This window comes from Aythya ferina (assembly GCF_964211825.1).
Source record: "Aythya ferina genome assembly, chromosome: 6".
In the NCBI taxonomy this organism is placed as follows: domain Eukaryota; kingdom Metazoa; phylum Chordata; class Aves; order Anseriformes; family Anatidae; genus Aythya; species Aythya ferina.
The window spans coordinates 7,437,933-7,452,059 of record NC_140303.1 but is presented as its reverse complement, the minus strand read 5'-3'; the positions used below and the strand labels follow the sequence as shown (position 1 = coordinate 7,452,059).

At 35.4% G+C, this 14,127-nt stretch overlaps 1 protein-coding gene across 2 annotated transcripts in view; it reads right to left on the bottom strand.

Moving 5' to 3' along the window:
• Nucleotides 1-376: 376 nt before the first annotated feature.
• CALCRL (calcitonin receptor like receptor) overlaps nt 377-14,127 on the bottom strand; it is a 61,805-nt gene continuing 48,054 nt past the window's right edge. For both annotated transcript variants that reach the window (XM_084522928.1, XM_084522927.1), the window contains 5 exons: nt 13,189-13,249; nt 13,003-13,069; nt 7,983-8,201; nt 7,569-7,610; nt 377-4,180 (listed from right to left, as the gene is read on the bottom strand). In XM_084522928.1, the coding sequence (XP_084379054.1) occupies nt 3,959-4,180; nt 7,569-7,610; nt 7,983-8,201; nt 13,003-13,069; nt 13,189-13,249 (611 nt within the window). In that variant the 3' untranslated portion in view covers nt 377-3,958. The remainder of the gene's footprint in view (nt 4,181-7,568; nt 7,611-7,982; nt 8,202-13,002; nt 13,070-13,188; nt 13,250-14,127) is intronic.

The window sequence follows — 14,127 nt, the reverse complement described above, 5'->3', positions numbered from 1 at the left end:
AATGAAAAAGATGCATTTACTTTAGCCTCTGCTGTGCTGCCAGCTTATGATGGAACAGAACAGTTGGTTTCTTAACTAATTATCAATAACTTAGTAATGAAAGGCAGATTCAAAAGACAAATAAATAGGAATAAGAAGCAATTTAGTTAAAAAAAAAATGCAGTCATTTTGTAGCCATCTGTGCAAGCTTCCTCCAGAATTGCAACACTTTTCTATGCATTAAAAACTTAAATATTAAATAAACACTTAGATACTCAATAATTATTAATAACTCTGTAATGACTTTTTCTCCCTGGTTAATAACACACAGTTAAGACATTTGTGAAATCGTAGGTTGGATCGGCTTTGTTATTGCCAAATTACAATACAAGAGATCTGAATAAACATAGTAATATTTTATTGATCACAAACATAATACTTTCAGTAATTAAAATGCATGACTCATATGAACAAAGTGAAAATAAAGCACAACCAAAAAATAACTTCACATTTTTTTCCATTTCATTCTTAGTGTAAGCAATAAATACAACGCTATAGCTTCTATTAATCTTATTTACACAGTACAATACTTGAATGTTGCCTGGTTTCCAGCCCAAATGTTTCATGACATAAAAAATAGTATGTGTTGCAGCATTTCTATGGCCAAATACTCTAGTAGATCATCACAATGTGAAAAAATACAAAGCATTGTTGATAACATTAAAAAACAAAACAAAAAACTGAGGAGACTTTGCACTGGAAATTATATCTGTGCATTTTACTAACTGAAGGCAGTAGCATTAAAAATAGACTTTCCAGTCATACAAAACTAAGATGCCAGAATTACAGATACCTGATATAATATAAGCATTTCTGTAGCCCCCTTCAGACTGACACAATAAATCCTCACTAAATAGCAACAACAAAAAAAGAGCCAATAATAATAGATGAATGCATGTTCAATGGAATCTCACAGCCCCTCCAAACTGGAGATTGCTTTCATCCCAGAGAATACAGATAGTGACTACAATATTCCACAACGTAGAAAATAAGCCATAAGAAATATCAGTATAAGGATTTGATTTTAATTTATAGTGATAAAAGACCAAAAAAAGAAAAAAAGAAAAAAAAAAACCAACAGACCCTGCTCTTGGCTGTCTAGGAACTGAAAAAGGTCAGATAAAAATCACCTATTTAGTCTTCCTATTTTCCAGTGCAAAACAGGACATAGGTTAGTTTAATCTCACGAGGAGCAGGGACTGTAGCTCTCCCTCCACAGACATGAACATTTTCTTGCATGTCCAGTTGAATGTATTTCTTTTGAAAAAGCGTTCTTAGAAGTATGCTATGACCGTACGCAGAAGCAGGACCATTTCTGTGCAAAAAACAAACTCCTCCTCCTGCAAATTACCATTACAAGTTTCTCTGACAGGGGACAGGCAGCTATGAGCATCTAGTACTTTGTATAAAATGACACAACTTCTTAGGCTATTAAATTTGAAGTGCCTAGCTGAGAGATAAAGTGAGTTATAAATCTAATACCATATCACATTCTCAGCTGTTACTTGTTTTAATTATAACAACCCACCAGGTATCATTGAAAGAATTGTCTGATAATATGCCATAAAGGGTTCTGAAGCACTTTTAAATGGACAGGTATCTGTGTGGGCTTTGATTCTCAGCTGGTACCCATTGACTCTGAATGTGGAATTCATGACAGATTTGTACCAGTTGATGATCTGGTCCTCCCCGAGCTATACCAAAGACACTATATGAGACAAGGGATTTTCTGCACCACTAGTACTTTGAGAACATTGCACAGATTTTTAAGTAACACTACATAGATCAGCAAGCAGAGTAGTAATCTCTAATCACGTTATAACAGATGCCATCACTGTATTCTTATAAGAGATTGTGACATCTGATTGTGACATTTCATGCTGCTCTTTAGTATAGCATCCAACTGATTTTCACTACGAAACAGCCTTCCAGAAGAGAAATCTTGATTTTAACAGCTTAGCAAAAATTCTATGTTATGAAACTACAATATTAACAAAATGCTTTCTAAATTCAAACCCGAGACGTAACTGTAAAAAAAAAAAAACAAAAAACAAAACAAACAAAACAAAACAAAACAAAAAACACTAGGGAAAGGTGCAAGTGGCATGAATTTACTGCATCCTCCTAGTGTTCTCCTTCTAAATATAAAACATTGAAAGCCTTATGAAGTCACAAACCAATAAACACTGTGACAGCAAATTAATTAAATGCTAATGAAGGTTACAGAAAGGCTACTGACAAAAACATTTAAATGTTAAAATCAAGTTCTTCATATACAAACCTAAGTACGTAAAACTAAAGTGGTCTCAGAAAGAACCGTCTTTAAGTTTGTTGACTTGCTTACCAGATGTACGTCAGCATTACAATAATCTATCAACTCCAGTATCCACTTTTCCTCTTCTTCCCCTACTTTTTGAAGTAGGCTTATCTGCAAAATAAACTATTAAAACCTTTTTCTACTTCTGAGCTTTTTAGTAAGACTTTTATAAATTCACCTTTTACCATCCTCTCATTTTTTAGCAATTTTGTCATTTCTCTAAAGAAAAATGTTATTTCTTTAAAGCATAAAGATTTTCAAAAATGTAGATTGCTATAGACACATTTTCTCAAGACCTTCCCATCAACCTCCGCAGTTTTCAATGAGGCCTTTATCTACCAGTAGAACCAAAAGAAACAACTTTTAAATCCTGTTCAAGCACTCCCAAAATAATATTCTCAATCCATAATGTTTTTGAAGCTTTGTAAGAATACGCTTATATTGGATTTTTCCAAATAATGAAATATATATGTTAATAACATTAATTTGCTTGATTAATCTGAATTCTGCTATGCTGGCTTTAAAGGTAGGATACCATTTGCACTGCATTCAGTCCTTCATACTTTTCTGAGACAAAACAAGCCACACGATTAATTAAAAATGTTGCCCCCAAAACAAAGGAATAAATTGTTAAGCATATGGCCATGGAAATACCCGAAAGTAAAACAAAAGAAACAACATGACAACAACAAAATCAGTATGTGATCTCTTTCCAGCTGAGTAAATTGCTTAAGCACTCAGCGAAGTTCCATCAGCCTGCATTAGTGTCAGGATGGTATAGGTACAGGTATTCAGGTTACTACTTTTCTTTCTGGCAGTAAGGCCTCATTGATCTGTTCTGCAGTAAAGCTGCTAAGAAACTTTGACAAACTTGAAGAGGAGGAGACACTTCTGTGTATGTGAAAGCACTTTAAATAAAATGCTTCAAAGCTAGCTGTAAATCATTACATTGCAATACAGAAGTAAGTAGAATCTAAAACTTGCACTGGCATGTCTAATGCTTCATTTAAAATAGTGTCAAAATCAAATCTAACTGGCTCAGCATCAATATCTTTGAGTCTGTTATCTTAGGCTACCCTTTTTTTTTTTTTTTGGACAGTCAAACGCTAGACACAAAATTAAACTGGACAATCTACTGTAATTATTGCACCTATGTTAACCATTTTCCTTTTTTCAGTTTTAGGTTGAATTAAGACAGTACAGTATGTTATTTACACCCTAAGTTTCTATAGGCAAATGAAGTGGTTTCAGTACAACACAGTCTTTATACAAACTTCCAAGAAAGTAAGAAATCCTTCATTGATTCCCTTTATACAAAAAATTGCCAACTCTGTCTACACAGTAGAAACTAAAGAGGCAAAGTTTGTATCCTTACATAAATGCACATACAGATAGATAGATGTATGGATGTCCATACTATATAGATACAACGAAACACAAACATATGTATATATACATGTGAAAAATGTGTTGGTTTTGTTTGCAGGAGAAAAACATATCCCAAGTTAGGAAAAATCTTCTGGCCATGAAGTCATTAAATCAAACTTCAAGTTCACGAACTACGAGGGTGAACACTTCTGGCATCAGCCAAGTCTTTGGCAATCAACCATACAGCTTCTCAGTTTTTAAAACAACACTCTCCATGTCATGATAGCTCTTCCCATTTAAATGTTCACTGGTGCAGTCATGATTGTAGCCATAGCCTTGAACATCACTGATTGATGAAACAGTGTAGGAAGCGGTGCGCATAGCATCTGAGTGGCTGAAGCTGTGCTCAAATTGGATTTTGTACTGGTTCCAGTGTCTTCTCAAAACAGCTTGGACCTGTGATAGAAAACAAAAACAAAAGCACATAAAACACTTGGAAAGATACCATTAGGCTTCATTCTTTGATGAGTGAGTGTCATAATAAATGTCTCGGTAACTTAGGTAGTAAGGCTTAATACTCCTGGAAATTGGGGTACCTACAAGTGATAGGTCACACGAGATGTTCTGAAAGAATTTAAGTTTCAATAGGCATAATTCTTTGTGCTTTTCACATCAAATTTGCCAGCTTATAGGAGGAGCAGCTGCAACAAAATTTTCTGCTTTGTCCTCTCTGGTCTAAAGTCTAATGTCAACAGATAAGATTTACAGGTAAAAAGGTCATTTCTATTCATTCTTACATTCAACAGGACACATCCTTAGCAACTCTAAATTCTTATATGATTGTCTTATACCATCTGCTATGGTTCTTCCACAAAAAAAAAACCAACAAAAAAACGTTGTTGTTTTCTTACCACAATTTAATGAAATGACTAGAAAGACAATTTCCTGAACTCTGTATTTCTACCAGAGTTAAAAATAACACTGGTAAATAGCTAAAGGCCCCAGTTTGTCACTGAAAGGATGTTATGTTTATCATGGGCTTCCTCTCCTATAACATGGTTAAACACCTGCACATATTTGATTGATGAAGTGTTACATTAATGAAATTCACATGGAATTATTTTTTCAGGGAAGATGCCAAGTAAAGAATGCTAAGAATGCCAATAACTATTGTTTTTTCAAAAGGTGTTTGTTGTTGTTGTTGTTGTTTTTAAAGAACCATCTCTTCAAAAATTGCTCAGAGATCCAGACTATTTTATTTCCTCTTCACACAAACTATTTGCCCAATAACCAGTGACTCTGGAAATCCCTTCTGCATCAACTAGCAAAGGACTGACTTTCTAGATGCCCACATTTATCCAGCAATGCACCCCAAATCACTGGTCTCATTCAAAGTCATAACCTTCACTCACATCAATCAATCGGTGCATATCAGTAAGTTTCCATTTGTTCTTTTTTTGCATGGTAAATTACCTCAGTAAGACCAGTACAGAAAAGACCCTGGTCTTTCTTTTATTGCAGAAAGATGCTGGCTCTACTGGTTGGCCTTTTGGCCAGTGTCCAAGATAGCCTGCAAGCCATCACTTGAACAGAGTTTGGCTCCTGATATTTGCCATAGAAAACATCAAAAGGTATAGTAGCAGTTGGGAAAAGCTACAATTTAGTTTAAAAAGAAATGATTGCTTTTGGCATTTTTAACTGCTAATAACCCCACTGGAACACCATTTTCCCATTGCCACTCAAAGTGTCGATTCCAGTATCAGCATTCACCTTCACACCACAGCCTTGCTGCAGAACAGCATGTAAGTGTTAACACTGATGCCTCTCATTTTGTACAGGATATAATGAGGTGTTGCTATGATAGATGCTGATAGAGCAGCACCTTGTACACAACAGCAAAGCTACGGTATCAGGCTAAGTTAACGCATTGCTATGACAGCAACAGATTATAATGGCAACAAAATATATGCCATATGTCTTCAGGCTCACATGCCAGAAGCAGTATTATTTAATAGACCAAGGAAACCTTGTTTTTGCGCAGACAGTTTTTCCTAAGTACAGTGCCATTCTCCCCATGGATTTCCTTACTAATTGTTGGTTATGAAGTAATAGATCCCCTCTAGAACGAGGGTAATGGAGAAAAAAAAAAAAAAAGAAAGTAACCCCAAACAGGTCAGTATTGGTCACTGAAGCAACGCAACCAGAAGTAAAACTGGTTTAACCAGCATAACTTTCCCCTATATAAAGCAAGTGGACACATACATGTTTAACTGACAAAGACAAGGCCTAGAGTATAAACATTTGGTTCAAGTGTCTGAATCCACCGTTTAACATTATCCTGCCCACATTGTTCAAGCTGTGGAGGAGCTCATCCTTTACACTGATCAGCCAATGGTGAGTGTAGGATACTGAATTAGTGGAATGACTAGAGTTTGCTTTTGCAGAAGAGAACAATGTAAAAAATACCTTATGAGTTTGTAGCAGTGGAAAATTAACATATGAAGCAAATCTTTTTTACTAAACATACTGTACTTTAAAATTTAGGTTTCAACTTGTTTGAGGAGTAAAATAGCCTGAAAAGATCCAAGAGGATTAAAATGCAGAGCTGAGCAGTGGACAATATTGTTTCATAGAAACTCTAGAGATGGAGTATTTTTTCCCTATTTTGCATTGGAGCAGAAAAACTTCTGACTGATTTTTTCTAATTTTTTTTTAGAAGGAATTTGGAAGTATAGAATTTAGAAGGGAAAGAGTGTGTAAAATATTTGGGCTGAATGTGGGAAATTGGTAAAATCACATCCAGAATATCTAGTGATTTGTTCTGCTTTGATTCAAATATATAAGCTGGGACTTGAACCTGGATCAACTTTACCATAAAACCAGATCAAAAACACTGGCCCAGGTCCTATAAACTTTGAAAAAAAAAAAATCTCTCTTTCTTCATCTTTTCTGCTTCCTTTGAAAAACAAATAAAATAAAATATAATATATAAGGACACTCATACGTTTATTGGAAAAAAAATAAAATCACAAAACCACATGGAAATTTCATTGCAATTCAGTCAGCTTCAATTTGAAGAGGAAGAGTGGGAAGCATGACCTACTTGAATCAATTCTTTTATGAGCCAAATACTTAACCCGTAAGTAAATATTACTGTCCATTATATAAGCACACAACATCTGAGAAAAGAAACTAAGGGTTCAATCCTATGACAACATCTGGTTACTCCCACACATCTGCTCACAGCCATAGACTGCAACTTCACTAAATGTAGAACAAATGAACAAACAGATGTGTAGGGATAAGTGGAAGATTGTAATCATTCCTCTGCCAGAAGTGTTGGAAAAGTAAAAGTTTTTTTTTTTTTTTTTTTTTTTTTTTTGTGTGGGATGTTTTTGTTCATTTATTTTTGTTTCCTTTTGTGAGCAAGAGCTACATTAATGACCAATTTTATCTATTTAGCCTTTCTACCACTTTTATCTCTGACAGTAAGGCCCTGTGCACTTGAGAGTATAAGGCTTGGGTGCTAGGACCTTGATCTGTTCAAGTTAACAGCAAAGCTTGTTAGCTACAAGAAGTATCAGTTCCATAAACTAATGAAATGTGATGCAGTTCTTTGACATAAGAACAAAGAAGTCTGGTTTTGGAATTGGCTGATGATGGTTCTTCAAAATTGCACTTCTTATTCAACAAAAAATTTTGATCCAAGCACAACGACATATTAAATTCTGATTTTGGAACTATATTTTTCAGCTATGCTATATCCTTAATTACTGAAACAAAAACAAAATATATAAAAATACAAAAGTATACATATATAAAAATAAAAAAACGGTTACTCTACCTCTCCATTAAAAAAGCAGAAAATTGTAGCCACCAGTAGACCCTGTAAAATAAAAAGATTCTGTTTTATTTCACATGCACATACTTTTTTTTTTTTTTTTCCAGTTTCAGATAATTAGATGTTCCTGATAAAGTTCCAATATAGATAGCAAAGAAAGTGTAGTACGAATCTAAAATCTGTGAATCATTTTTAAAACTACCTTATTAAAAAGTAGTGGGCCTCCTGACTACCATGGTACATTTCTTTCTTTTAAAGAAAAGAAAATTCAGTGTATTGAGAAAGTTGAAGTAATTTATAGAAATATTGCATAAAGGTCTTTAAAAAGTAAAATAACAGGATCATCGCTCTTTTATTTGCTTCACATGCCAACACCTTCCTAGCTCAAGTGGGCAAAAACTATTTAATATTTCCTACCTGGTAATGCATAAGGATGTGCATCACGTAGTCATAGACTTCCTCAGCGATCCGGCCTTCTGGTCGCCATGGAAACAGCACAAATTCAATGCCAAGCAGGGGGACTAGAATCAGGGTAGCTCTCACTGCTTTCATGTACAGGTTGGATTCTGCCTTGTGGGTGTCTTTCAGCTTCGTTATGAGAACGCGGACAATATTCAACAGGAAGAAGAGATTCACCTGTTGGAAAAGAAAATGACACTAAAGAGACTCTGCAAATAATCCCCCCACTATTTTGTGATACTGAAAACCAGACAACTCAAAAAGAACATACAGTGCATAGAGAGCATTCTGATTATATAGTAAGAACAAGTTAAAATTTGCTGAAAACATCTTAAGAGGATGAGAGTGGGCTCTGATGTATAATGCCAAATTCCATTCCTCTAAAGTATTAAGCAAATATCCATCCAGATAGCTGTTGATCTTCCACTGTTAACAGACCCTATACCTTTCTCTTTGCTGTTACAATAACAGTAAAAAGTTGAAAGATGCTTGTAACAGATTTAAATTTAAAAAACAGAATGGCAGTAGCTGTTTTATAAAAACAACGCATAGAAATCAACTGCTGGCCATGATTTCTGCACAAGCAGCACCCTATGGAAGACCACAGGTCCAAGCCACTGTCTCTAGAGGTGTGATCTCTAGTATGTACGATATTTTTTATATTGCTTTCAGCTATTTTAATGCCCGTGTAGGAGATTTATTTATTTATTTATTTTATTTATTTATTTAGTAAAAAATATTTATTTATTTAAATTTATTTATTTTTTAAAAGAGTTTCTGGGAGAAGGTAAGCACTGCACGCGGATATCACTACAGCATCTGTAATGGTCATAGTCTGACTGAAACTAGCCCATAAAAAATCAATGACTTTATAGTAATAATGTATCATATATGCAACTATAGCACAGGTTTCTACAATCGAGGTCCTGCAAAAATCTGACCCTCAGTGGTTTAAAATCTATTATTCTTTGCCTATTTAGATCGCAGTAACCAGTTAGATTTGTTTTACAACCTTGATTATGAAGACTAAAAAAGCTTCATCATTGCTGTGATTTTATTTAAAAAATCATTAACTTACAGTTCCTTCTGTCCTAAAACTCTCATTTATTTTTACAGTTCAAAACAAAAACCTAAACCAAAAAGCAAAAGTACTACACTCTCTTATCATTTCCGTGTAAAATAACCCCCCCCACACACACTACAGCCTAATGATGTGAATAACCAGAGCAACAGCAACGGTAGGGATGATTACACTGTTTTCCACTATCATGAAATAATGGCAACCCCTTAGAGAAGCTAGAGCTAGAAGAGCCCTTAAAAGCACAGCCAGCCCAAGCACCTTGCCCAGGGGCACAAGAGGCCAGGCAATGCTGTACAGGGAACCCACTATGGAAGGCAGAGAGCTAGAGTCTGGGCCTTTTATCTCTTCTTCCAGATAACTGTCTTTCACTGTCAACAATTATCTAGAGAGAAAAGGAGAGGCAGAGTAGGGAAGAAGCCAGCAAAAAGACAGACGAGTCCCTTCTAAAATAACTAGGAGTTCATTGTCTAGGAAGAGGCCTCTGTCTCTCCATAGCACAAGTGCGAACAGGGAAGCCATTTCAGACCATGTGTGTCACCATGTCCTCCATAACCCTGGCAGAGTTCTTGGCATGTCAATTAAGGTTTTCACAATAAACAGCTGTGTATTGTTACGGCAACATGGCCCTTGACAGATATGTTACGTTATTTATATTCTACTTACTTGCTATTTAAATCATTTTAACAGGAAATTGTTTTACATAGGAAACTACTGCACGAATTTCTTCTGAAAGCTTCCAACTACCTTTTGGCTTTGTATAAGCAACCAAGGTCTCCTGGTTCTCTGTCAAGGGATTTATTTAGATTTTATGCAGCCCATGATCCTCATCCAACTTCCTATAGCACACACAGACAATAAGTCCTTCCTCCATTTCTAAATTTAGTCCTTCTCACTTAAATTATTAACTCAGCAACTCTCTCTCTCAATTTTCACCCTTGTATGTTGGTAGCATGGCCAATTCCTATAATCCTGTCCTTGAATGTTGAGTGAAGATGAACGTTGCAGCAGCTATGAGTAAAACACCACCTGGTAAATTTACAAAATGATGAAATGCACAGAAATTTTTTCATTGTTCCACTTACTCACCGAAGCCAAAAAGCACAAAAATAAACATAGCCAGTGTTTGCAAGAAGATATTCGGACAAGCAGAAAAGATGAACGAGGCAAAGCAGAGGACAGACTTGAGAAGAGAAGCATAAGTATTAGAGTAAGTATGTAGCACTAATTTTTGATGAGTAGGTACTCATCAAAATCTGTGATGACTTTTGTGACTTCTGTCACAAAAACAGCGAGATCAGGATGAACCAAATTCTTACTGAAGTGATGAAAATGGGTCTTGATTTTAGCAAGGTAGCGAGTAGATTTTTACATTTAAGCAAACATAGGCCTGTGCAACTACTTGTGTATATATTATCATCAGATTGACTGTGATGGTTGTTTGTAAAGTCCCAAAGAAGTACTGGTGTGCCAGCTGCAGACAAACACACAGAATAATACTGGCAGCTTCATAGTGACTGGGAAATCGAACCAGGCAAAGGAACAAAAATGGAAACAAAGGCAGAGAAGGCAATCCTAGATGAAATGTTAGAACCTTCACTAGGAACTTAGCTGAATTTAGGTTCTGCCTTCAGAGCTGTGAATTTAGCTGAGCTTATAAGTCAATATGTTCTGCCACACTCAATCTACTCTTTCAGTAACACCAATGCAAACTAGAACACTAGTGCACTGGCATATCTGAAGCCTACACTGAAAACTGCCTCCACTTGGATCAACACTTGGCTAGTGTAATAACCAACATCACCCTCTACTGTTTCATTCTTACACTGTTTCTTTAGTTGTGGTTGCTTAGGCAAACATTAGCAATTAAAAGTGTTAACTGAAGACAACTCCAATCAAAATGCAACTTGGGTCTGCTCCTGTTTGCAGTTTCTTTGGCAGGGATCTGGCCACAGTTATGCAAAAGCAAGGACCAGCAGAGTTGTTGCTAACATCGTGCAATGTAGTATTTTCAGTGATGTACAAAAGTTACAGGCCTAATACCCAATGGTTTCTGCCAATTCCTCCTGGCATCCCCTTGACAATCTTCTTCGTGCTCTTTGAGATCTTGCTTCTGCAAATAGAAACAGTGTCTTTTCCCTTGTTATCTAATTTGCAGTTTAATAGTGTTACTTAAATTTCTACTAAAGCAGGTCATGCTTCGTAAAGTGTGAAAATTGTATCTGGCAAGCAAGCTGCTTAAGCAAATGAGGGTTCTGTTCACCAAGTCTGAACACATGCATTTCATCTTCTGTCTTTATCCCTGGCTTGTTTTTTCTGAATTGACATATTAATTTTTGTGATCAAAAAGGAAAGGAATTCCTTTAAGGTATTTTCATTTCACACACATCACAGTCAAGACGTATAGCTGAGTCTAACCTTCATTACTCCTTCATGGTTTTCACATAAATTTACTGATTGTATTGAGGTGAGAAAAATGTAAGAGAAACACTTTCAGTCAGCTCACAAGAAATATAGGAATATCAAAGGCATACATATTTGTAAATTGCAAAGAGAATGGACACAGATTCTATCAAAACCAAGCAAGTATAGAAGATTATTATGCCTCCAATAAAATCAGAAGACATTCTTAGTGTTGCCTTGAGCGGAAAGAAGACTTAACAGTTTGGAAGTCATTCCATGGATTTGTAATCAGTGGGAGTCTTGCCACTATTTTTAGTGTGATTTTGTGGAGGCTACTGCTGGGAAGAAGAAAATGATCTTATATCCTAAAATGAGGCCACTTCATGAACAATGCTATAGTTCTCATAATACATTTTTTTTTCTGTTATTGTTTAAGCAAGCTCTGACTAAGATAAATTATATCTCAGCTTTAAAGAGCTTTACTTAAGTGATATATCCGTGGAGACACTTGGACAAAGGAAGTAACGTCCCACAAGGCAGTGGAGAACAGCATGTATTTGCTGGGTAAAACATGGTGCTACTGAAGTGAGCAAAAAGTCCTTTCACTTTCTGTGCAAACAAGATTTCATCTTTTGTGCAAATTAGAGAGAAGAAAAATAGAAAGGATTTATAATTGGTTTCAAGTTTATACTAGTTAACCTGTCTTTATAATAACATATGGCTGACCTGACTAACAGGACAAGGGATTATCAGTAGTTAGTAACACACCAAGGATCTCAGCCTGCTTCTGGCTTCTCATGCAGAGGACCTCATGTGTGTCATAGTATCAACACCATCTTCGAAATATATGTTCACCAGCTAATTTCACTGTAAATGAAACTGCAGGTTAAAAGAACTGCAGGATTTATAAAATGGTCTTCAGAAAGAATTCTGTATGTGCAGAATACCCTCTACAAGTATTTATTAACAGTTTTAACAGAAAAGGAAGTTCACACAGACTGGAAACCAAATTGTTTCCAAAATTGTTTCCTTAATCTTTTCTTTCTTACTGAATTTTCTTACATAAACTGAAAAGCATAAAGAGAGCCAGTAGACATGAATATAATACCTTTGCCAGATCTGCTTGAAGTTTCTGTTAAGATAAGTATGTCCATATTAGTGTTTTCTTTTATAATGCACCTATGTAGAAATAAACTATTGACTGTATTTCATAGGTTACATTCAGTCCTATAGTGACTGAAGTACAATATTTACTTATATACAAGTGGTGTCTTCAGTTACTTATTTAAAATGTACTGTCTTCAGTGTCAAAGATCTGTGTAATAGCTCCTTAATAAGGTCAAGATTTCCATATCTTTTGTGTCCAAGATACCTGCTGCGTTGAGTCCTGAGAATGAGTCATTGTTAGCTTTAGGCTATTACCAATTTATAAGACCACCAAGAACAATTAAAAAAAAAAATAAAGCAAGAAAAACAAATTATCTTAAAAATGCCTACCAATAGAGCAGCACAAATAGGGCCATGGATGATGTACAGCAGATGAGTATCAGAGCTGATCCAACAGCTAGAGAAAACAAACAGGGAAAGTAAAAACATTTGGTATTTTGTTACTTGTTCTATTCCTTTTTCTTTTCCTTAAAGAAACTGTAACTGCTTTGCAAAGCTGTTTGAGATACTACTTACTTGTCATTATAATACAAAGTTCTAGCAACAGCATGTATGCAGGCAGGGATCAGTGGAAAACCTGTGAAGAGAAAACAGTATTTTCTTCATATGTAAACCTACATAATAAGTAACTAGCTAAGCAAACATGCATCTCTTGCAGCAATCTTCTATATTTTCATCTCATCCAAATTATATACAATCACAGAGTAAATAAAGTAACATCAATTCAGTCTCTGCTTTCCCAGATTTCTTCCAGAGGAGTGTATAAAACCTTATTCCCACTGTTTTATCGGGAAATCCATACCATTGTACAGATAGAAAAGGCAAATCAAATTATAACTATTCAGAATGTAACAATCAATCTTTATTAACACATTTTTTTCAGACTGCAGTCCACAGTAATGCTAAATACTAAGTAATACTAAAAATATCAGTATATTTTTATATATAACCAGCTTTGTCTGTTGTGGGACAGCTGACAATACTGGTACCATGTCATGTTACAGATGAATGTGCCAATGCAATGAAGTACGAGTTCCACTTGCAATTTGTGAATATGCTGTTGTGCATTACCTGAAATCACCACATCTGGCTTGTTAGTTTTAATACTGACATTACTTGAGATCTTTAGCTACTGCTATTCTGTATTTGCTTAGTGAACAATACAGGTCAAATGGAACTGCTGGAAAAATAAATCCTTGGTGATCTCTAACTCAGTTTTGACCCTCCACCCTAGACGTGGCCAGACTTCTCTGAAAACAAACATTCGTTCCTGAATAAACATCTTCAAGATGAGGAACAATGAATAATTACTTCTTAATGTCTTTTTTATAATAGGAGACTATTTTCTCTACACAAAGGAGGAGTCGCTTCCTGACTCCAGTAATGCATAATCTCTCTTTCAGCAAAGATAGAGGTACATACAACTTCCTACGTTAATATTTCTATGCCTGTTAA